Source organism: Pongo pygmaeus, chromosome 1 (genome assembly GCF_028885625.2).
Source record: "Pongo pygmaeus isolate AG05252 chromosome 1, NHGRI_mPonPyg2-v2.0_pri, whole genome shotgun sequence".
Lineage (NCBI taxonomy): Eukaryota > Metazoa > Chordata > Mammalia > Primates > Hominidae > Pongo > Pongo pygmaeus.
The window spans coordinates 181,641,656-181,666,258 of NC_072373.2; the positions used below are offsets into that span (position 1 = coordinate 181,641,656).

Consider the following 24,603-nt stretch of genomic DNA (forward strand, 5'->3'; position numbering starts at 1 on the left):
CTTTATATTTTAGTACCTCTAATGCCATTTTTTTCTGCTTTTTGAAAAAGGAACTCTGCATTTTCATTTTACACGGAGCCCCATAAATTATGTGGCCGGTCTTGGTGTTAGACCCTGTACTGGGCAACAGGAATATCGATTTAAACATGCGTATAACCTCTGCCTTCAAGTTGGCTGTTGGGTCTAAAGTTTAGACTAGATTAGTAGATCGGCAAACTTTTTCTTATAGGGCAATAGAGTAAATATTTGAAACTTTGCAGGTCAAACAATCTCTGCCACAACTACTCACCTCTGCTTTTGTGGTACAAAAGTGGGCATAGATGGCATATGAATGAATGAGTGTAACTGTGTTCCAATAAATATTTATGGACATTGCAGTTGGAATTTCACATAATTTCCACAGGTCACAGAATATTATTTTCTTGTCTGTTTTAGATCATTTAAAAATATATAAATCATATTTAGCTGTGAGCCAAACAAAACAGGAAACAGACCAGATTTGGCCAGTGTGCCGTTTGCCACCCCTGGACTAGATGATCTCCAGGGGCCTTCCAGCACCCAGTCAAATAAGTCTTAGAAAGCTGGGTTTTATTCTCCCTTTCTTTTCCCCTGTTGCTTTTTTACCTTTTTTTTAAATCTGCCTCTCTCTCTTTGTCATTCTCAGGTTCTCAGTCCTGCTCTCTTTCTTTCTTTCTCTCTCTCTCTTTCTCTCAGTCATCCATCTCAGCATGAGGGGCTCTTTCTTCTTTCAACTGGTATAAGTACTGGAGCACTGGAGCCAGTGTTCTTTCTCTGTAGGGAGCCAGCTGCTGAATTCTTGTCTAAGTAATTATAAAACCACTGAAGCAGAGACAAGGGGGATCCAATGTGGTACTCTACTTGCAGAGAAAAAATATTGACATATTTAGGGATATAATATGCAGATGAAGAAAAGCATGTCTTCTCTGCTCCATCTTTATCCACAGACACATCTGTGTAAATGTATTTGTGAACATGATACAAATGCAATATTCAAGGAGGCAATGGACAATTGTCACTGTCTTCCATCTGCCCACATATAGGAGCTGGCTCAGGGAAGAAAAGATTTGACTCAGAGAAACTGTAATTCTTCATAAGAAGAATGCAAATAATTCATAACATTTTGTGATCACCTACTGTGGGCTCATAACTATGAGAAACTTAGAAGTGCAATATAGGGGGAAAAAAAAAGTCCAGGCTCTTGAGCCAGTGAGGCTTGGGTTTGAATCCTTGGTCTGGTACTTTTTAGCTTATGCCACCTAAAAAAAAAACAAAACAAAAACAAAAACAAACAAAAAAACAAACTGTAACTCTTAGAGCTTCAGTTTCCTCACCTGTGTGAGAATGGTAATGCCTACAATTCAGGTTTGTAAAAAATACTTACAGATTTGAGCTAAGATACATAAAGCACCAATAACAGGTGCCTGAAAAACAATAGACATTTATTCAATAGGGGCTGCTGAAAAGCTAGAGCCAGAAAAAGGCAGAGCCATGAGTCAAACCAAGATGTAATTGCAAAGCCCATACTTTGTCCTTTATAGAATGCTTGTAGAGTAGCAGGCTAGGAGCAGGAAGGCCCTCTGAGGGACTGTAGCTGGGAAAACAAAAGCTTAATCAACTATAAATAATGACTTCCTCTTTGGTTTTTTTTTGTTTTTTTTTGTAGACCCTCTTTTTATTGTTTATTCCAGCAATCATCCAAGGAATGCTGGACAGGAATACCCAGCAACTCTAAGTAGCTACAATAAAGAACAATTTAGAAAACCCTGACTTCTTAAGCCACCAGCTATTTACCAACTCTGTAAACTATTTTGATTCTGCTCCTTTATTAATTTATCGAAGTGTATTATTGGGCATCTACTCTGTGCTGTGCACTATGATTTGATGGTGGGGCTACAATGGTGAATGGGACACAGTTCTCACCTTCAAGGATCTCACAGTCCAGTGAGGAAATAAACAGATAATTATAGAATGATAGCAAAAGTACTATGTTAGGGGGAAATGCAAGCACAGTAAAAAATGGCATCTAAACCAATCCGCAGTGGGGGAGGAGGGTCAAAGAAAGCTTACAGATAGAAGTAACGTTGTATCCCCTTATAATTTTGGCATCTCATAATTACTTCAGTCTATAAATGAGTAATCTTGTGTCACTAAGATTTGAAAAAGGAGTGGGAGGTAGCTAGGCAAGGAAGGATGTAGCAGGCAAAGGGATCAACATGTAAGAAGACCTGGAGGACCACAATGAGACATCAACTAACACCTGTTAGAATGGCTATTAGCACAAAGACAAAAGATACTGAGTATTGGTGAGGATGTGGAGGAAAGGAAACCCTTGTACACTGTTGGTAGGAATGCAAGTTGGCATAGCCATTATAGAAAACAGTATGGAGGTTTCTCAAAAAATTAAAAAATAGAACTACCATATGACCCAGCAATTCCACTTCTGGGTGTATACCCAAAGAAAATGAAATCTGTATGTTGAAGAAAAATCTGAACTTTCATATTATTGCAGCATTATTCACAATAGCTGAGATATGTAATCAACCTAAGTGTCCATCAGCGGATGAATGGATAAAAAAAATGTGGTATATATACACAGTGAAATACTATTCAGTCTTTAAAAAGAAGGAACTCCTGTCTTTTGTGACAGCATAAATAAACCTGAAGGACATTACTCTAAGTGAAATAAGCCAGGCACAGAAATACAACTACTATATGATCTCATTTATATGTGGAATCTTAAAAAGTTGAACTGATAGTAACAGAGAGTAGAACAGTAGTTGCCAGAGGCTGGGGATGGGGGTTGGGGACAGGAATATGTTGGTCATAGGGTACAAATTTTCAGTTAGACAGGAGGAATAAGTTCTGGGGAACCTTTGTACAGCATGGTGACAGTAATTTTACTCGAAAATTGCTTACAGAATATGTCGTGAATGTTCTCACCACAAAAAATAATATGTGAGAGATATGATAATAGCTTAGCTTATCATATCTGTCTCTCACATACTTACTTTTCCTGTGGTAAGGACATCCAAGATATATTCTTAATATATCTTAGGTAGTTCTTTATAGCCATGTGAGAATGGACTAACACACTACATATCACATCATTTAACAACATAAGTGTATTAAAACATATTATACACTGTAAATATATACAATTTTTATTTGTCAATTATACCTTAGTAAAGCTGAGGGAAAAAAAATTTAAATAAAAAGTAAATGAAATTTGTTTTAAAAGAAGACATGGAGGAAATAGGAAAGCATTGTATATTGAGGAATAAAGAAGATCAGCCTGCCTAATCAGGAACTTTGACTCACAGGGGAGTGGTGGCAAGCTTGGAGGCTGTACAGGCAGACAGGGGCGGCATGATCACATTAGGTAGTGTATTAGTCTGTTTTCACATGACTATAAAGACTGAGTACTATATGACTACCTGAGACTATAAAGACTGGTAGTATATGCCCCTGCCCAAGGGCAGCAAAGCTAGACTCTTGCCCGGGAATTCCAGACTTAAGAGGCAAAATCTCAAACTCCTCAGCTCAAGCAATCCTCCCACCTCGGCTTCCCAAAGCGCTGGGGTTACAGGCATAAACCACCGTGCCCAGCCAGGAGAACTCCTTTTGAACATGAGGCAAAGCCATTGTGGCTCTCTTTTCTCAAAGCCTCATGGGGGATCTTGCCTAGCTTTCTCCAAGGGTGAGAAGAGTATCTCTTCCTAAGTAGAGGAGGTCCTGGGACCCTTCTGTCCTCTGCAGCATCTAGGAATTAAGGGATCCAGAGGAACCATTGGAAAGAGGCCCAGCTCTTGCACGGTGGCCCAATCAGTGTCTTTGATGAGCAAAGCTTGTCATGCCTTGTGAGAAGTGACATTATCGATTCTCAGGGAGGATAAAAAGTGGAGGGGAGGAGATCAGAGAATCCTTAAACTCTGATGGGGGCTACATTAACGCTATCTAGATGTGTATTTCCAACTTTAGCTAGAATCCATCTTTGATGGGAAACTTTGAAAGGGAACTTGTTATTTAGGGAAAACATTTCATTTGGTGCCAATTCAGGCCCAAGTGGATATTCCCAGTGCCACTAAAGTTGGTGAACTGAGAACAAAAGAGGTCGTTATCCCCTGAGAGTTCAAAATGCAAACAGAGCCAAAATCTTAATGCCCGACAGATACATGTGAAAAGTCAGTTTTCACTATGTGAACTATAATGAATTAACAAGATAATGAAAAACTTCAAACCCACTAAATCGTCTTTTAAGAAACGAATTAAAACAACAGTTCAATACCATATGATACTTATTATAATCACAAAAAAATTTCAGTTATAATCCCACATGCTGGCAAGGCTAAAGTAAAATCTTTATCTCACACACTATTCATGGAAGTGTAAACTGGAGTGATCCTACCGGAAATCAATGTGGCAATATGAACAAAGAGTAATAAAAATGTACACACTTTTAGACCCAGGAATTTCACTCATGGGTATTCATCTTACCTATGTTACCCAAATGAAGGAAAAAACTATATTCAGGAAGATGTTTTTTGTGATGTCATTTATAATAACCAAATAATAACGGCCTAAATGTCTCACATTAAAATTTAAGTAAACTATGCACTTTCCATAAAAGGAACATTATAAAGTAATTAAAATAACATTCACGATGACTATGTAACAGTATTGGGAAAATTTCTTATGATATAGACTAAAAATAACAGAATACACCAAGTCACAACATCATATTAATGCCATGATTATATCTTTGTTTTTAATATGTAATTATTACCTATGCATCACAAACACAGACACTTAAACAAGGGCTAGAAAAAAGCGTGGAAAAAAATGAGAATAGCTGTTGGTCACTAATGATCATGGAAATGCAAATCAAAACCACAATGTGATACCACCTTACTCCTGCAAGAATGGCCATAATCGGAAAATAAAAAAATAATAGATGTGGGCATGGATGCAGTGAACAGGGAGCACTTCTACCCTGCTAGTGGGAATGTAAACTAGTACAACCACTATGGAAAACAGTGTGGAGATTCCTTAAAGAAGTAAAGGTAGATCTACCATTTGAATCAGCAATCCCACTACTGGGTATCTACCTAGAGGAAAAGAAGTCATTATATGAAAAAGATAATTGCACATGTATGTTTACAGCAGCACAATTCGCAATTGCAAAAATGAGGCACCAACCCAAATGACCATCAATCAGTGAGTGGATAAAGAAACTGGTATATATATATGTGATGGAATACTACTCAGCCTTAAAAAGGAATGAATTAATGCCATTCGAAGTGACCTGGATAAGATTGAAGACTATTATTCTGAGTGAAGTAACTCAGGAATGAAAAACCAAACATCACATGTTCTCACTCATAAGTGGTAGCCAAGCTATAAAGATGCAGAGTGATAACAATGACACGATGGACTTTGGAGAGTCAGGGGGAAAGGGTGGGAAGAGGATGAAGGATAAAAGACTACAAACAGGGTGCAGTGTATACTGCTCAGGTGGTAGGTGCACCAAAATCTCACAAATCACTGCTAAAGAACTTACTCATGTAACCAAATACCACCTGTTCCCCCAACAACCTATGAAAATTTTTTAAAAATGTAAAGAAAAAGAAAATATTGAGATGAGATTTAATATGTATTTTTCATTTTTTATTTTGATATCATTAGTATAATTATTTAGTAATACTGTATACTATGGTCAAAGTATTTTTAAGGGCATAGGCTTCAGAATCAAAAGTTCAGTTTAAATCTTAGCTCCATCACTTACTATCTATATGACTTTGGGCAATTTAATTAACTTCTTTGAGCTTCAGTTTCCTTATCTCTAAAATGGAGTTAAATACCTGCATTATGGTACAGATGTGTTGTGAGGATAAGATAAGTTAGTATAATAAAGCATTATTTGCATAGTAGATATTCACTAAAATTTTTTATATCTTAATGAGCTTTTTAGAAAGCATTTGTCAATTTACAAATGTATATATATATATCAAAAAATTGAAATAAATTAAAAATATGTTAGGAAACTTAGGCAAGGGAAAATAAAAGCAGTTCAATAAATGTGAATTTCCCTCACTTTTCTAATTCTTGTCTATACAAAGTGTAAGGGAATTTTAGAATATTCTGGCCGCATTGTTGAAAAATCAGAGATAAACAATGCTTGTTTTTCAAAACTTCTTTTTCAGTAACAAAGAAAGGAAAGAAAGAGACATCTTTTTCATTACGTGCTACTTCTAAACACAAGCAAGCATGCTTGTGTGCACACTCATGCACACACACACACACACACAGACCCCTCTCAGCAGACTTCAAGATGTGTCCCTGGAGATCCAAGAAAATAACATTTTTGTCTTTTTTTTTTTATAGTGAACACATTTGCTTTCTCTATGTAACAAAAGGTATCATTTTGCTTTTAATTATGGGTTGTTATTATGCATTGCTTTTATTTGGCAAAGATGTTTGTTTCAGGAAAATTAATTTAGACAGTTCCATTTTTCAAGCAACAATACCTTCTGTCCCAGGCTTACAAAGAACAATTAGATCTGGATTCTTTCCCCATAATCAAGCTGGCAATTTTTTGTAGAAAGTCTTGGTCAATCAGCATGGAATGGAGCTTCCCTGAGAGACAGTCAAATGCAGAAAATAGACTTTTATGGCCTGGCACTTTTACTTCCTGGAGTATATATAACTCTGACATCGTGAAGAGGCATTACTCCGGCTGGGCAGGAATACAGATTAATGTTGCATCACTTTCAGTGCCAGAGTTTTATTTTGAATGTCATGATATTTTTCACAGGAACTCCACAATATCGTGCAATTCAGCAAACATGACTGAGAACCTGCTATGTGCCAAGTACAGTGGTAGGAGCTGGAGATACCGATCTGAATCACAGTGTCCTTGCTGGTAAAAGCTCACAGTCAGATGACTCAGACAGATCATTGTAATACACAGTGATAACGTCTGTGGCCAAGGGTAATACAAGGTGCTGACTCATATATAAAGAAAGACAGGAGGAAAGACTTTCCAAACAAGCGGTCTTGGAATTAAAAATTCCAAGCACTTAGCTAACTGCTGTACTCGTAGGCGAGTTTTGTTAAACCCATTTCAAAGTATTTAACTGACTTGTTCATGGTCACTTAGACAGTGTGTGGCAGAGGTAAGTTCAGAGAAGGTGAATTGTTGATTCCTACACCAAGTTAGTGGCAAAGCTGGGGCCAGAACACACAGCTCCTGGCTTCTAAGTGTTCCTGATCCATTTCATTCAGTCTATACCACAGTTCTATGTGGAGCTGCTGTGAGCTACTTTGTATAATTGCTGAGTCTGAAGGAGAATGGGAACCAAAAAGATGTTATTGAACACTTACTTGAGTGTGATAGGATCTTTTTAAAAGTCACAGCCTCCAAACTCTTCCACCCAACTAGAGACTGACCTTGATACTCTCAAAACATCTGAAGCTTTCATGCTTTAATGTTTTATCTTTAAAAAGAAAATTTTATATTGTATCCTATTACTATAGTAATATTTCTTGTAATATGAAACTTCTGAGTGAAGTTATATTCCAGTTTATATTCCATTTAATCCCCATTTTAGAGATGCGAAAATGAGAGAGAGTTGAAGTCATTTGTTCAAGGGCTCTAGTGCTGGTCAATGTGTAAGCTAGGACTTGTCCAGTTGCCTGTTTTTTGCTCTGATCTATGGCCCAGAGCTGGGGCTTCTTATTCTGGCACCATTGCTCTCCCTGCTACCATATTTCACCTATCTCTGTGCCCCTAATCCTTATTCAAACAACACAGGGGAGTTCAATCTGCTGGTATTTCACTACATGAACTGGGGCAAGTCCTACTACCCTAAAGGCCTCAGCATACCCTTCCTAAGGACACTAAGGATATGAATTGTGAGTCATGACCTTGTACCTAGTATCGTCTAATTTTGCCTATCCTTATTTTTTTCTCCATGTCTTTAATTGCATTATTTTTATTTTGTTGCATTTTTTTTGTTGTAAGATCTTCAAATTCTTTTTTTGGAATTAGTATATTATAAATAATCAAATATGTAAAGAAACAAACAGAATGTGGTGTTTCAGAGAGATTTCCTGATAGTCTTAAGACTATGTCAAGCATAACAGACCCATTCTTGGAGACAGAAGGTAGCTAGGGCCTCATCGCCAACCTAGGTTTCTTTCCTTTTATTATATGTATATTAATTACCATGTCTAAAAGGAGGCCCTCTTGGTAAATCTTCAGTTAAAACAGCTTGATTCAAATAAATAACATAACTTTGGAATCCAGAACTAATTACGAACTAAATATTTCCCCTTCCTCTACTTACCACCCCACTACCTTGCTTTCTTTGACAAGTTTTTCTGGGCATTTGTTCTTTTCTAGGCACCAGGTTATAGACATAAATCTGCTTCATCCACCCTACTGAAGGAGAGAAATAAGTAAACAGTACAGAACAATATGGCAGGTGACTTTGAGCAGATCCCTTTCCTTCTGTGGCCTCAGTTTACTTTTCTTTAAAATAGTTGGGCTAATGGATCTCCAAAGACCCTTGCGCTGACATCCCAGCAGCGTGTGATTTGGGATAGCATCATGCATGCTGCATCTTAACTTCCTTAATAATGAAGAGTAATCATAGCACTGAAGTATCATTTGAAGTCCTAAAAGGCATATCTTAATTCTAAAGTTTGATTCCACAAAAAGAAATGTGACTTATTCAAAACATATAAAAATAATTTATAATCATGAAACTTCCTCTGGCAATAAGCTAAAACATCACATCTGCAACAAACTTCTCAAAGCCCTATCAGGGAACAGGTATTAAAAAACTATCGATATATGAAAAATATTCAGTCCTCATGTTGGAAGAGAAGGCAGAGGGTGGCACATGAAGAGAGAAGAGGTAGACCAATATGTAAGCACCTAACTGTAACATGAGACATGTTAGGTAATCACTGCCTAGATGCTGTGGGGCCCATGGGTGCACTGGGTGGGCGTTTGTCAGCTTTGAGCACAACCTACTGTCACTTGAAATATCAGTCTGTTCTTGCAGGTCCCCACATGACCTTGTAGGGCTAGAGCAGAGAATTACTGCCCTAGCATGTAATCTTCTGACTCATGACTGGAACAGCCTTCCTCTCACTGCTTCTTGATGCCTAGGTCTTTCTTCCAGAGCAGAGGAAAGTGAAATCCTCTAGCACAACCCCCATCTGACTGTGTAAGATTTTAGGGTGAGGCATGTTTTATTTCTCTCCAGCAGGAGTAAGGGTTTCAGCTGTTTATCCAGTCCTCTTTAGGAACTTGATCGAGGTTTCTATATTCACTCGCCTAACACATATCTAGACAGAGCCCACACTGCCAGGAGACTTAAACACTGTCCTTTTGCCATGGAGCCAATGAGAATAGCATTAATCAAATATAAACCCAAGTTAATAGAGAATTTCAAATTGTGAACACTATGGAGGAAAAGTACAAAAGATCACACTTGAGTTGTAGCTTCTTTCACTCCCTTGTGCAGAGGCTGCTCCAGGTGTGTGGTGTCACCCACGGCAATTCATGCTGCTTTTCTGCCTATAAACCTGCAAATAAGCCAAGATTTTTCCCTCATCCCTCACAACTAACTGCTGTCACGACTAATGGAGCATAGGCTTCAGGGGCAATCAGTATGGGTTTGAGTATAGGTTTTTCCACTTAGCAGCTGTGACCTTGAGCAAGTTTCTTCATTTGTAAAAAAGGGCAACAATACTTGCCTCAAACGGCTGTTGTGAGGATTGGCACATACAAAGTGCTCAGCAAATGGCAGCTGCTTCAGCCACAGCAGCTATTAATTTTACTTGGAAATTGTCTTTGCAGTTTTATATGCTCCTCTCTATTTCCACTTGCCCTGCTTTTGTGCTGGCCGCCAGAGGCTGAACCAAGATGCTCCTTTAAGTTGCCCTGGGGATGAAAGACACTTGCACGCCTGAATTTTCCAATGAAAGAAAGTTACAGGAGCAGAAACTACTCTGCAAAATATATTGAAGCAATCTCACATGTGTAGCCAAGGTTTTGTTTGCTATCCCACTCTGCTTCCCACTGGATTATAACCCCTAGTTGTGGGATTTTATTTCAGCCTTGAGTGATGTACACTCTTGCCCACTCTCTCTCTGAGTAAAATGCTAAAGCATTTGTTATTATTCTGATGAGGGTAGGTCCTGGAAAGGGAGGGTGAGCCTCAGCCACTGTTCATGTTTCCCCTGAAGGCAGTGAGGTTGAGAGGTGATCAGGTATGGCATCCAGATATCAGTCAGTGGACCAAGGTAAAGCTTGAGGGATACTTTGAACCCCCATCAGAATACCTTTTCCCATATTTTTCTTGGGAACACTTACCACAATCTAAAAAAATTCCTACTGTGTGATTATTTGCTTAACATATCTGTCTTCTGTCTGTCTAGCTAGCTCTTTGAGGGCAGGGGCTGTGTCTTTCTCACTCTATCCCCAGCAAGATGCCTGGTACATACATAGCAAATGCTTCATTGGTATTTGTTGAATTAACAAATAAATAAATGGAGAGTCATGGAGTTGAGGCAAGGTGTTATCTGGGAAAGCCATGTTGCTCATGAGTTGTTCAGCAAAAGGAGAGGTAGAAAGAAGATCTTGTAAAGGGCAGGAGCCAAGGTTGGAAGCAGGTAAGGTGCTGGTGCACAGAATGGTCTTGCATATAGAAGGCTTCGGGTGGGCATGAGCTCAGGGCCTTGAGATAGTTTCCCAAATTTTGATGATCCCTGCTCTCTTTCCTCACAGAGGAAACTGGCCCCTCCCCATTCCTTCCTCCAGCCAGATGAGAATCAGTCTGCTACATATCACACTGACTGACATAATTACAGGCCCCACTTTATTGTCTGAAACTTGGTTCTGAAAATAATACGTATTTTTGGTTTGTTTTCCAAGTATGTAATATTTGGATGTAAATATTATAATGTAAAAACTATTTTTTCAAATAACACATACAACTCCTGGAGATTTTTGGCACCCTTCTTGAATGACAAACCAAGAAATCTAGTCTTCCCAAAAATGCAATGGGAATCATTTAATTATTCAAAGAAAAGAGCAAATTTAATTTTAGAATGATCAGTCCTATAGCCAGTGAAGAGGCTAGATTGGAGTAAGAGAGATTAGAAGCAGTGAGTTTGGAGAGAGGCCTGTCCCACATAAAATATATCCAGGAAACAGGCTACACTTGGGGATAGGGCAGGGAGGGGGCATGGGATCCCTAGATGCCTAGAAAGTGACTATGGCTGGCGGAGGGAATGAACTGAACAGAGAAGGGAGGGGTTACAGGAAAGGAAAGGGCTTGAACCCTGAAGCCAAATGTGTGCTTATGCCCCTGTGGCCCCTGTTTCTGGAGAGTGTTGATCCCCAAGTCCCCCCCCGATGGCTAGCTTCTGGAGTGACAGGAGAATGCCTGGGGATTACTGGTGTTCTTATTTAAATCATCTCCAGTCTATGCCGTGAAAGACTGACTTTTCCCCAAATAGCTATCTTGCACGAAACACAGAAAGCAAAACAGAACACATAATCAGTGACTATTCTCTTCTACCACGCAGAACCCCACACATCAAACCAGCCACTGAGCTCCCGGAACAACACGTCCCTTCTCATTCTGGGAGGTAATTGCAATGCAGTCGTGACCAAAACGAAAAGTCAATTTTTAACCATAGACTTGTAACTACCCATCAAGATGAAGAAGGCCAAATTCTCTGTGGCCCAATTCCTGGGTCCCCAAGACAGAAACAGAGTTTTCACAAAAATTATGGGGGTAGTGCATGAGTGTTGTATGGGTATATTGATGTGTGCCTATTGGAAGACAAGGGGTAAAACTAAAGACCTCTTTTGGTGACCAATTCAGTGGGACCCTGTTTAATTGCCATCCTGGGAGCAAGTAATCACCAAATCTGAATTGAGCATTATCTGTTGGTCAGGTGCTAGGCTAGTCCCTGAGAGGAGAGAAATAAACAGGGCACAGCCCCTGCCTTCAGGAAACTCGCACAACCACTAGAGAGGATGGAGGAGTGAGGAAGTCACAGAAATACAATGTGATGGTGCTCTGATGGGGAAGGACAGCGGAAGGACCCGATCTAGCACAGCCTTGGCAAGTTAAGCAACGCTTTACAGCAGAGGTGGCGTGAGTTAAGAGCCAAATAACAAGCAGGAATTAGACAGTTCCTCACTAGTTTGGGTATGGGGTTGTTGTTCCAATTAGAGGGAACAACATGTGCAAAGGCAAATGACGAAAGCACGGCAAATTTGGCAACCAGAAGTGGTTGATCATAGCTGGAGCTCAGAGTCTGAGAGGACAAGAGATGGAAGGCAGAAGCCAGGTTATAGAAGTCCTCCAATAGCCACCTAAGGCTAAGATTTTGTCTTATAGGAGTCCTGATGAGTTTTAAGATGTGCGTTCTAGAAAGCTCACTCCAGCTGCAGTGTGGAGGATGACCTGGAGGAAAGAAAACTAGAAGCTGGGATATCTTTAAGAGGCCATAGTAAAGGGCTAGGTACCAGATAGTGAGAAGCCCAAAGGCTTAGCCTGAGGTGACACAGAGCTGTAGCCAGCACTCGGAAATCCTAGTATTCAACCAGTGCATTCCCCTACTCTGCCTGTTGCTCCCCAGTTTAGAGTGATTCTTCCTTTTTCTCTCTGCTTCTCCTTCCTGTTAGGCCCCTGGAGGTTGGTGTACATTCTTTTTATGGCTGAGTACCTCATTGCCAGCTAGCTTAAGTAACTTGCCTAGGATAACAGAGCTCAGAGGTTACAGAATCAGAATTCACCTTTGTCTGTCTGATTTTGAATCCAGCACTCTTCAGAATGCTTTCTTGTTTGTTTGTTTGTTTTGTTTGTTTTTAATGCTTTCTGTAACTGCAGTCATAGGGGCTTCAGATATGAAAAAATAAAAGAGTATCTTCTAAGTTGAATATTGCCTGAAGAGTCTCCCAGATTCAGAAGCCTTTATCTATATTGGTAGGCTGCAGTAGCTGGGCTTTTCAAACTGGCTCCTTGTGACAAAATAAGCAAGTGTTTATCCTACTGGTATCTTGTTGATTAATGCTACCTTCCCTGAAAAGAAAAAGATTAGAAACAAAGTCACAGTTGTAAGATCAAATGTATTAGCTATGACCATAAATATACGTGACTTACACTCTCCTACTTCAAAACAAAGATGCAGCCTGGGATGAAAAATTATATGAACATAATGTTGCACAGGATTAGAATTGGTACTGCATTTATTATATATAAATACAATATCATTAAATAGATACACATAATGAGAAAGATGATAAGAAAATACACCAAAATATTAACTATGGTTCTCTTTCAATGGTAGGATTTCATTACTTTTCACTTTTACTCTGAATTTTCTGGAAATATTCCCAGTTCTTGGTTGCAGTTGACTCAAGCAATTTTTCTACTTTTACTCTGAGTTTTCTGGAAATTTGGAAAATGACAAAAATCAGCATGTGTGATTTTCATAATTACGAAAATTTTAAAGATAGGTTCTTTAACTTAGGACAACTATAGTTTTCAGTGAGAATAATTGAATCCAGAAAAGGTCCAAAGTTCTTGGGTAAGGTGTCTATTTAGCCCAGCTTTTAGGACTTCCACCTTTGGAGAAGTCCACTGTGACTAGAGGTGGGGTGACATGGTACTAATATAACAGCATTCACTTGATGCATGGGGAAATAATGGATAACTCCTGGAGCAAGGGTGCTGGTGGACAATTCCTTAAGCATCCACTATAGACACTCTGGCAATCCCTGGATACCCAATTCAGAGGTTACTCCTGTTGACCTTAGAATCCCCACCCTCCATTGTCCTTATGAGGTCATACTCAGCATTCACCACACAGTGGTTAAGCAAAGAAATTGGTTTCCTCTGAATGTCCATGGGGCACCATGTTTATCAGGGAAGGCTGGATGCAGGGGTCATACACAGCCAGGAGCCCACATATCTACTCCTGATTGATCCAACACTGGCATACCCACATTCCTTCAGCAGTCCATAGAATCCCTCATAGGCACACTTGGATGCATTCTCCTCCATCCAAATGTGGAATTTCTTTGTCTGAGATGAATGTCCTCTCCCCGACCCCAAATGCACATACACATACAAACACACACACACACACACACACACAACCACTATTACACATGTGAAGGCTCTGCCTTCCTTAGACTGTAGCTTTTGGTCAGCAAGTGGTTCAAGAGTCATCAGGCCCTGTCTGCCTATTAAACCTGTCACCTACCTTACTGGCTTCATTTCCTCCCTATCCTACCATCTATATTAAAGGCTCTTATCTCTCTCAGTTGGCAATCAATTATAATAATTTGATAATTCTTTATGTCCAACATGCCCCTCTCTGTATATAGCCGATTGTACATTATTGGTCAAATTCTATAAACCATGTGCTCTATTTTTACAAATGCCACACAGTTTTCATTGGCAATCTCAAATGATTGTGCCTGGTAGACTAGTAAGGAAAATTTTCACTTCATTTCAGTCCTTTTATTTTTGAATGACTTTGAGGGAATTATTTAAATATTCCAGTTTCTCAGCTAAAAATTGTTGCAGAGTCATTCTGGAACATACACTTTTGTTTTCATTTGCACCTAGAACATGCAGGTTTTGTAATCCTGCTTTAAGAGCTAGAGGTTAAAACAACAGCCTACGCATATCTGCTTGTGCCACTAGGTGGTGCACACATACGTCAGTGATCTGTAGGTTAAAGGGGCTTATCACCGGGTTAGTGTTAATTTATCACCACAGAGGTGGTACAGACAGTAGGAGCTGTAGGAGTGGGGAGAGATAGTAATCCTCTGGGCAAGAGTAAAGAAGGGAAACCCTCCCAGAGGAGATGGATTGACAGTATTCCTGGCTACAGAAATGGCAGGAGCAAAATCTTAAAGGCAAGAAACCCGAAAAACGTAGCAGGGGAAAAGTCTTGGAAAAGAAAGAGCATGTTTACTCTCCATGCTGATTAATTCCTAATCAACAGGGTCATTGCAGAGGCGTAACAGCATAGTTGAAACATTTATTTGAGGTAGATGACATCAAACATTCCTTCCAGACTTTTGTTCTGGGAACTGGGGCCTCAGAGGTGAAATGACATAGCCCTGTCCTCAAGTAGGATCAGTGAGAAAGACAGACAATGAAGACGGTACATGATACTTTCTCCTAGTGAGAAAGACAGTACATGACAAAGACAGACAATGAAGACAGTACATGATACGGTCTTCATTGTCTTTCTCACCAGGATCCTACTTGAGGATCCTACTGAGATAGGCTTTGCAAGATGCATTGGAAGAACAAAGTGTGAAATTCTGTTCTGAGGAAGGGAGATAAAGTGGTTAGGTTTGGGAGGTGGTGTTCGAAGAAGACTTCATGGAAATCTTGAGAAGTGAAGAGAGATCTTCAGGAAGATTTCAAGAGGGTAGACAGAGATGATAGCATAAGCAAAGGCATGGAGGTTTGAAAGGATAATGTCTGTGGATTTGGGGACTAGTTCAGTTGAGTTCAGCAAATACTTACTGAGGGGTACTCTGTGACATGTACTGATTTTACTAAAATTAATAATAGATGTTCTAGGCCCTTAAGATGCTCCTCATCTAGTGAGGAAGACTGACACCTGCACAGAAAATCAAAATGTGAGAGGATAGTTGAAAATGTGGTCCCTTTTAAAATCTGACTCTGTCCTTTGAGCCCCGAGTGTGCTGGCTACAGGTTCTCAGGGAGTTCTACACCAGAAGAGGGAGCCCATAAGCACACTACATGGTTGCGTTTGGCTCCCAGTCACTGATGACATTTCAGTCTCACTTGCTCATTTTAGAGTTGCCAAGTTTGAGGCCAGAGACAGAAAGCCAGGACACAAGCCCAGGCCTGTCTGACTCTGTCAGGTTTTCTTCCCTTTTTTCTTTGAAGAATCCTAGGCATAGAGTTGCCATTTAGCAATAGTTCTTAATTAGAAAAAAATACATTTCAGACAAATAGGCCATCTTCACCAACTGTGATCATCACAAAGTCAAGAATATGAAAAAAGGACATGATGGATTCTTCCCTTATGCATGAAGAAAGTGCCAAGCCACATAGGTTGGCCTTAGCAAAGGCAGCTTAAGCCAGATGTCCCACTGGCCTGGTTCCGTGTTAGGGAAGGAAGAAGGTCTGGCTCCAGCGTTCCTTCTAGCCCGCATGTGTGGGTGGTGTTTCATATCAGTGCTAGGATATGTTCTTACTGTGTAGATTAGTGACATCTTAGAGTTGCATTGTTTGCTTGAAAATGTCAACTGGAATGAATTATGAGTTGGCAGAAAAACAGGTATGTGTGTTTGAGAAGGCACTGGAGGGATCTGGAGCTCCTTTTAGGTACATGAGAAGTCACTGAAGCAAGGGGTAGAGAAATCTTACAGAGATTTTGACTGAGACAGATCAAAGTTAATGAAGAAGGAGGGTGACCCTGAGGAGAGGGAGATTTGAGACCAGGTCTTATGAGTAAAGGACAAAGGACCTGGGAATATTTAGACTGGAGAGAAGACAACACAGATCTTCTTCAGCTCTCCAAACTATTGTCATGGACTGAAGTAGCTAGAAACAGTGATTGTGTCATCAGGAAGCAGCTTTTAACCTTACTCAAAGTAGAGCTGTCTAACCAAAAAAAGTAGTGGGTTCTCTACCTAGAAAGAAGATGAAACAGAAGCAGTTCATACAATTGGTGGGGACATTTAGGGGGTCCCTGCCCTCGTGGCAGGTCAAATCTCTGAGCTTTAAATAAGTAAAATTCATGAAAAAGTAAGAGCCATCTTATATAAACCAAGGATCAGATGTTCTGTAATAACAACAACATCAATACTGCATAGATCTTTTTATTGAGAACCTTTTAAGTACAAGGCATCATGCTAGATGATTTATATTCATTGCCATATTTTGGACTTTACAGTCAGAATCAGAACTGACTAAATTTTAATCCTGACCCTGCCATTTAATGAAGACGTCTTGGACAGACAGTTTCTCCCCTCTAAATATCATGTCCTTCTCTCCTGTACAATTGCCAGGAGTATGAAAAAATTGATACATCAAAGTACTTAGTACTGTGCCTGACCACAGTTAGTATTTTAAAATGTTTCTGCCTTCCCTTTCTGCTTAAGCAGAATTTTAGGAAGCCATTCTTGGATAGAGGCAAGATAAAGAGGGAAATGCAGGGGAGGTAAAATATAGCAAGGCCTCCGCTGCACAAAATACTAGGTGATTGAAAGCTCCTGCAATTTGTAATCTAGAGCAGTGACTCTCAAAATGGAATTTGTTTGGACCTCTTTTAAGAAAACAGAAACAGAGATTTCCAGTACTATTTAGGCAAAATCAAGTGTAGGAAAGAGAAAGAGGTCAGCGGGAGGACTGGGACTTAAGGAACCTGATTCAAGTCTTTAAGAGGGCTGCTCACCACTTCACCAGCTGCAGCCTCCTGTACCCACTTCTCTACCCTCAGGTTTTCATGGCATCCAGTCTAGGACAGTAGCTGTGCTGTGATAGGGAACAGGCCTTTTGAGATATTGATCACCTCAGCCTTTGGGGTAGCCAAGGCCAGTTGCTTCCAAACATAAGCTGCCTCATCCCTATAGCCTAGTGTGCTAGACAAATATTATTCTGTGTGAATATTGTGTGGTAAAAAAGGATAAGGATTCAGTTAGAAAAGGACTGGTTGGTCATCACTAATTGAAATTGTTATAGTATTATGAGCAGACTTAAAAATGAAACCAATCTAGAAATATCTTGGTTAAAAAGAAGTGTCTGGAGGGTGGCAGTACCACAGGCACTCAAGGCAAAGAGCATTGCCAATATATTGGACACTCAACCAGTGCAGCCAGTATAAGCAAAGGGAAATCTAAAGCTATCTGGTACAGAAGAATGAGGCCATGACTGGGCAACTGGAAAGGGACCTTCTCTGTGGCTCTAGGTGAGCCACATTCTGCTCAGGGCCTCATTTTCCATAAGCATGGTATAATTTGACTGAGAGACCTCTAAGCTCTAACCACCTACGCTTCCAAAGACAAACAAAAAGCCCATCCATCCCCCTTTGTCTCTAGGGTACAAACCCTCTCTGCAGAATTGGAAGTGAGTACCACATTCCGTATGATTTACCCTGCAGTATGTCCAAACATCCTCTTTGCATGTCCGCCCTGACCTGCTAAGCACAATTTTGGCTCTGGCTCAAATCAGTGCCCTCACAGTGTGTTTTCTTTTGCAGCAACAACGAAAGCTTGACCTCCTGACGATAACCAGCCCTGGTGAGTAGGCGTGGCCCTTCTGCCTTGGCTTTTCCCTTATTTCTTGAATGATGCCTTGTTGCCTATCCAAATGCAATTCCTGCCCTTCTCTTTTGACTCCCTGAATGAACAGCAGAACTCTTGCACCATGAACGATTCTTCTCCTCCCCTACCCTCTGCTCCACAAGCAGTTTATTTTCTCCCTGCCAGCCCTGTGCTGCCTCCTCTTGACTATGGATGGTAGGGCTGATACTCTGGATGTTGCTGCATATTCTAGGGTCAAGTTCTCTCCGAATCGCTCATTGGACCCAGGTGTCAAGGAAGTGTCCCGGTCTCCTGAGAAATAAGTTTTAGAATCATGTGGAATGGAGAATCTTCTTGGAAAGTGCCATGGAATGAAGGGGGGATGGCTCATAAGATTGGGCCAGTCTGGGAAAGTGAGCAGGTTTGGTTGGCTGTGTAGAGGGTCAAGATGACTTTTGTCTCTCACTTTTAAGGGAAGGTCAGGTCCCCCCAAAAAGCTGTGACCATGACCATGGGATTAAAAGGTCTTTTTTCCCCTCTGTAGCTGACATCTGGCCTAGAAGAGGCTGAGCAGTTTAGTTCTTTCAGAGAGGTATTTTACTCTGGTTTGGAAACTTAAGGCAAAATTGGACAAAAAGAGATACTGTTCTCTCTTACGATCATGGGGATGATGGTGCCAGCAGGGTTAGTGAGCATTTGAGAGTTGATGTGGTGGTTATCTTCATCCATGGTATTCATCCATGATATTCAAAATATTTAACAGCCATCTGCTATGCTAGGCATTAACACTTTGGTTACTGGACTGTGGGGAGATGGGGTCCTGGAGGAGGAGCTAGTGTGGCACAGTGGTCATACGGCAGGTTTGTGGGTCTTTGGGGATGACTAATTTCCAATACATTTGGATATGTTTCAATATATTAGTAACCAGCATGGCTGAACTCTGTCAACCCTTCGTTCCACAAAGCCTACCATGCTGTATCCATGGACTAGTGCCTCACTTTCAAAGAGACTGAGATATTGCCCTCTGTAGTCACTATCCTAGCAATTATCTGGTCTACATAACTAGGGTATAAAAAAGTGACTGCAACTGTAAGGTGCAGTCACTAGTTTGGGTGACCTTACTATAGTTCTATACCTGATAGAACTCTTTGAGCTTGAGGCTTCTGAAGAATAAAGATAGAATTAGTTCAAAAAAAGTTTACTCTGTTCCATAGAATGATCTACATTTAACATATATATGATTAACATATATAGAAATTCCAAATCCTGGGCTGACATGACTAGAGTGGCTCACTTGTACGACCTACCAATTCCTCCTAAGGTGGTGGTGAGGGATTATCTATGTCTGATACAGTTTAATTGCTTTTAATTGCGTCCTGTTCTACTCCACAATACACTGTTCATATTGCCTGCTTCCACATCTCAGTTTCATCAGGTCACACCCTAATATGATACCTAAGTATGAATTGGAGAGAGTTGTTGATCTGTCTTCAGTTGCTTTAGGGGGAAATCTTCAGGCTCTGTTAAGTGCATTTCTTTTGTACAACCTCTTTCTGCTCCTAATTACTACTTCACAAATTCAAGCAATGTAGTTGTGAGTCTTTAGTACAGTCCATTTAGACAGCTTTGGGATTGGAAAAAAAAATCAGCACTGCCATAGTTTTGAGTGGTTCATTATTATCCCTCCTCTTAGATGTGAAAAGAATACATTCTGGGCCAGGGCATCCCAAAAGGTGTGTTGTGGCTCACTGGTGTATTGCAAATGGGCTATACTTGTGTGATATTGTGAGATACCGATTCACTCAGCTCTCAGGGACACAGGTAGGACCTAGGGCAACTGAAGCCCCCTAGGTGGTAGCTTCCACTCCAATGTGTCAGACAAATATTATCCATGTGTGCCATGACTTAGAAAGGTTAGGAAGCACCATTGGATCATGCTATTATCTGGATGACTCTATTCCATGTCAAAAGGACTTTCATTCACTATCTTGTGCTATCAAATTCACCCCCATTCTACATCTCACCAGGAGCTGCAGCAGCTAGGAATCAGCTTGCTACCTCTCTTGCGCTGCCAATAGGAGGTACTGGCTTGTCTGAACTCCTCCCCAGACTATCTTCAACAACAGAACTGCAGTGTGATGTGGCCAGTCATAGACTGGGAGCCTTCTGAAATGCTGATCGGGAATTTGAAAGCCTTCATCTGCTTGATACCTTCTTTAAAGTCATTTTGTTTATTGTGAATAATTTCAAATATGCAGAAAAGAGTAGAGATATAATGAACAGCCATTTATTGCCCACATGCCAACCCCTTGGCTTTGTCATATCAACGTGTGCCTTATATGCCAGAGTCACCTATTTTTGGAAAAAAGTTATAAATGTAATTGAGACTATTCTATACTCCTTCCTAATACATCTTTGTCCCTTCACCCTCCAGGTAATCACTCTCATGAATTCAATGTTTTTCCTTATCTATGTTCAAAAAATATAACTGGTATTGCTTTACAAATTCCTGTGGTATCACACTATCAATGTCATTCTATGACTTTTTCCCTACTCATGATTATATTGTAGAGATTCATTTATATTGATACACATAGCTCTGTTTCATTTATTTTAATTGCTGTCAGTACTCCATATATGATTGAATTACGATTTATCCATTTTATTGATCAGAATTTAGGTTATTTATAGCCACTTGCAATTGCAAATAATGCTGCTTAGAGCATTTTTGTGCATGTCTCTTTATGTATGAGTACGAGAATTTCTCTAGGGAAAATGATTTATTAATTATACGGATCTTCAAATTAACTACATAATGACCAATTGTTTTCCAAAGTAATTGAACATATTTACTCTACCAATAGCAGAATGTAAGAGTTTTCATTCCTCTGCAGCCTTAACACTTGAAATTGTCAGACTTATAAATTTTGCCAGTTGTCATGATGAACATGAAATGGTATCTCATTGCTGTTATAATATATGTTTCCCTAATTACCAATGAGATAGGGCATCTTTTTATATCTTTATTGTCCACTTCGGTTTCTTCTGTGAATTGACTTTTCATATCCTTTATCTGTATTCTATTGGGTTGTCTCTTTTTATTGATTTTTAGGAGTTTATTGTTCTGAATATCAGTACTGTGTCACTTATATACATGCAAACATCTTCTCCCAGACTATGGCTTGTATTTTTAAATTTTTTCCATGATGTGTTTTGATATATGGGAGGTTTTTAAAATTTTTTTAATGTAGTTGAATTTATCGATCTCTTGTTTTATAGGCTTTACTTTTGTGACTTAAGAAATCCTCCATATCTAAATATCATATTCTCCTGTATTTACTTCTAAAATTTCTCAAGTTTTGTGTCACACTTGGGTCTTTACTTGTCTCCTTTAGGACTGATCTTTGTGTATGAAATAAGAATTTATTTTTTTGTGTATGTATGGATAACCCATTGTCTCAGCACCATAAACCACTAGTCTATATTTCTACCCATTAGCAATTACACATCTGTCATCTATCAATTTTACTATATACAAAATCTGTTTTCTTCTCGATACTATTGCATTGGCCTACCATGCTTAATTCTGCATCAACTCAACACTGTCTCATTTATAATAAATTCTAATTTTCATATCATCTTAATAATTTATGGGGCAATATCCTTTGACCTTTGCCTTTCATGCTTATCTTTTGAAAGCAACAATTAAATTTTTAAAATACAGTATAATAATCCTTATATTGTGACAGGTGAATTTAATGTATTTTCATTTATTATAATAACTAATATATTTAGACATATTTCTACCACCATATTTGTGTTTTCTGTTTATCATTCACTTTCTTTATTTCTTTTCTGCCTTTTAAACATTTTTATATGTTACTTTTTTTATTGCATTCTCTGTGGATTTGGATGCTATCTATTTTATTTCTAACCTTAACTGGTTATATGTGGATATGTACTTAGCTATACATTTTCTTACAACAAAGTCTACAGTTATTGTGACTTTCTAGCATTCTTTCAGCCACATAAAGGGCCTTACATGCTTTAACCACCTATTGAACACTGTCACCTAGTTATTCTTGTTTAGACTAAGTTAAACTTTTTGCAAAAAGGAAAACAAGGTATTATTATTATGAGCTCATTGACTTTTCCTATGTAGTTTATGAATTTTTGCATTCTTTTGTTTATTGTATATCAAGCCTTTCCTATATTACCTTACCAAACTGCATTCTTTAATAGCTATTTTAGTGAGAGTCCATGGTAACCCTCTTAATCTGTATATATTGTTGTTTTGACTTCTGTCTGGAATGATAACTTGGCTAGGTATAAATTTGAGTTTGAGGAGGATGTTCCTTTGAACTTTAAGGATTTTTTCTTTGTTTGGCGTATAATACCATTTATATAAGCTTAAAAGCATGCAAAACAGCAGTACATTTTGGGGGGATACATATATGTGTAGTGATGTAACCAAAATGCAGGTTCAGTCACTTGCCACTTGCAGAGTCCAGTTAACAAAAATGAAGTCTGGTATAAAGAAAGTGACTTTTAGGCTGGGCGCAGTGGCTCATGCCTATAATCCCAGCACGTTGGGAGGCCAAGGCGGGCAGATCACAAGGTCAGGAAATAGAGACCATCCTGGCTAACATGGTGAAGACCCGTCTCTACTAAAAATACAAAAAATTAGCCGGGCATGGTGGCAGGCGCCTGTAGTCCCATCTACTCGAGAGGCTGAGGCAGGAGAATGGCGTGAACCTGGGCGGCGGAGCTTGCAGTGAGCAGAGATCACCCAGCCTGGATGACAAAGTGAGACTCCATCTCAAAAAAATAAAAAAAAAATTTTTTAAAGTGACTTTTAATCCCAAAACTATCTTAGGGGAAGAAGCAGGCACTTTTAAAGAATGGCATGCAGGAGAGGAAGCGAGCAGGTTGGGGAGGTCCATGTGCTAGCTCTGGTGCCTTATCAACCGGGCAGTTGAGCTGGTGACTGCTTGTGCCTTCATGGGCAGCAGTAGGATGAAAAGTCCCCAGGTGGGAGAGAGTTTTATAATGGGACTTTGGGTTATGAATCAACTGTGATCTCTCAAGGCAGTCTCCTGGTGGGAAGGAGTTCCTTGTTGGAGCTTCTAGGCACATAGTTAGATAAATTTGCCCTGTAGAGAGTGTTTGGTGAAGGGGCGGCAGAAGATTATATTTGCATTTCTGCAGGGCTAAGTAGGAAGTAGGAAACCAGGGGAATGAGAAAAGAAGAGACAGAGAGAGAAAAATAAACTATCTCTTAGGAAAATCGGGGCACACCATTACAATCAGTTCTCCACTGCCAAGTTCCATTTCATTTTGATGGGATTTGGTTGTCACCATATTCATTCTGGCTACTCCCTGCTGAAAGGAGGCATAGTCATTGGGTGTCAGAATGAAACTGATCTATTTGGAGTTGAAAATATTCATGAGTACCAAGACTTATAGATGATAGTTGTTGCATTATGGTAAACTGTCTGGAAAGTCTCTGGGAAAGCCTGTCTTGCATTCCCATATAGAGGATGCAACAGCAGTAAAATTCACAGTGGAGAAGTATGCCTATTTTTTCATTGTCTTCTGGGATCCATAGTTGCTGATGAGAAGTCTGCCATCATATAATTGTTTTGGTAACCTATTTTTTTCTTGGGTAGGTTTCAATATTATTTTTTAATCTGAATGTTTCGCCTTTTCACTTTGTTGGGTCTAGATATGAGTTTATTTTTATTTATCCTGCTTGATACTCTGAGTATACTTTTCACTTAAGATTCTATGTCTTTCTTTAATTTAGGGAAATTATTGGCAAATTAATTCTTCAAATATTGCTTTTATCCTTTATTCCTTTGACTCTCTTCAACAATTTCTATTGGACAAATGCTAGATCCTATTAAGCAGCCCTCCATGGTTCTTAATTGATTTTTCATAACTTATATTATTTTTGTCTTACTGCACTGATTTTGAATTCCTCACAAGTAGCTTGCATTTATAAATTCACTTTTGACCATGTCTAGTCTAGATTTTTTTCTGTCTCTTTCAATATTTCAATGACTATGTTTTTTCATTTCCAAGATTTCTAATTTTATTCATACCCACCTGTTCTTGTTTTATTTCTGCCTGTTCTGTTTCATAATTTCTTGTTCAGTTTTAATGTCTTCATTTGTTTCTTTGAACATCCTCAATATGCTTATTTTAAAATCTTTGTTCCATAAAATAAGTTTCATCTGGAGGAAATTCAAGTT

General features: G+C 39.4%; 1 protein-coding gene across 2 annotated transcripts in view; it reads left to right on the top strand.

Moving 5' to 3' along the window:
• Nucleotides 1-24,603, top strand: part of AGBL4 (AGBL carboxypeptidase 4) — a 1,536,119-nt gene that overhangs the window by 1,182,968 nt on the left and 328,548 nt on the right. For both annotated transcript variants that reach the window (XM_054488559.1, XM_054488570.1), the window contains exon 6: nt 18,307-18,346. In XM_054488559.1, the coding sequence (XP_054344534.1) occupies nt 18,307-18,346 (40 nt within the window). The remainder of the gene's footprint in view (nt 1-18,306; nt 18,347-24,603) is intronic.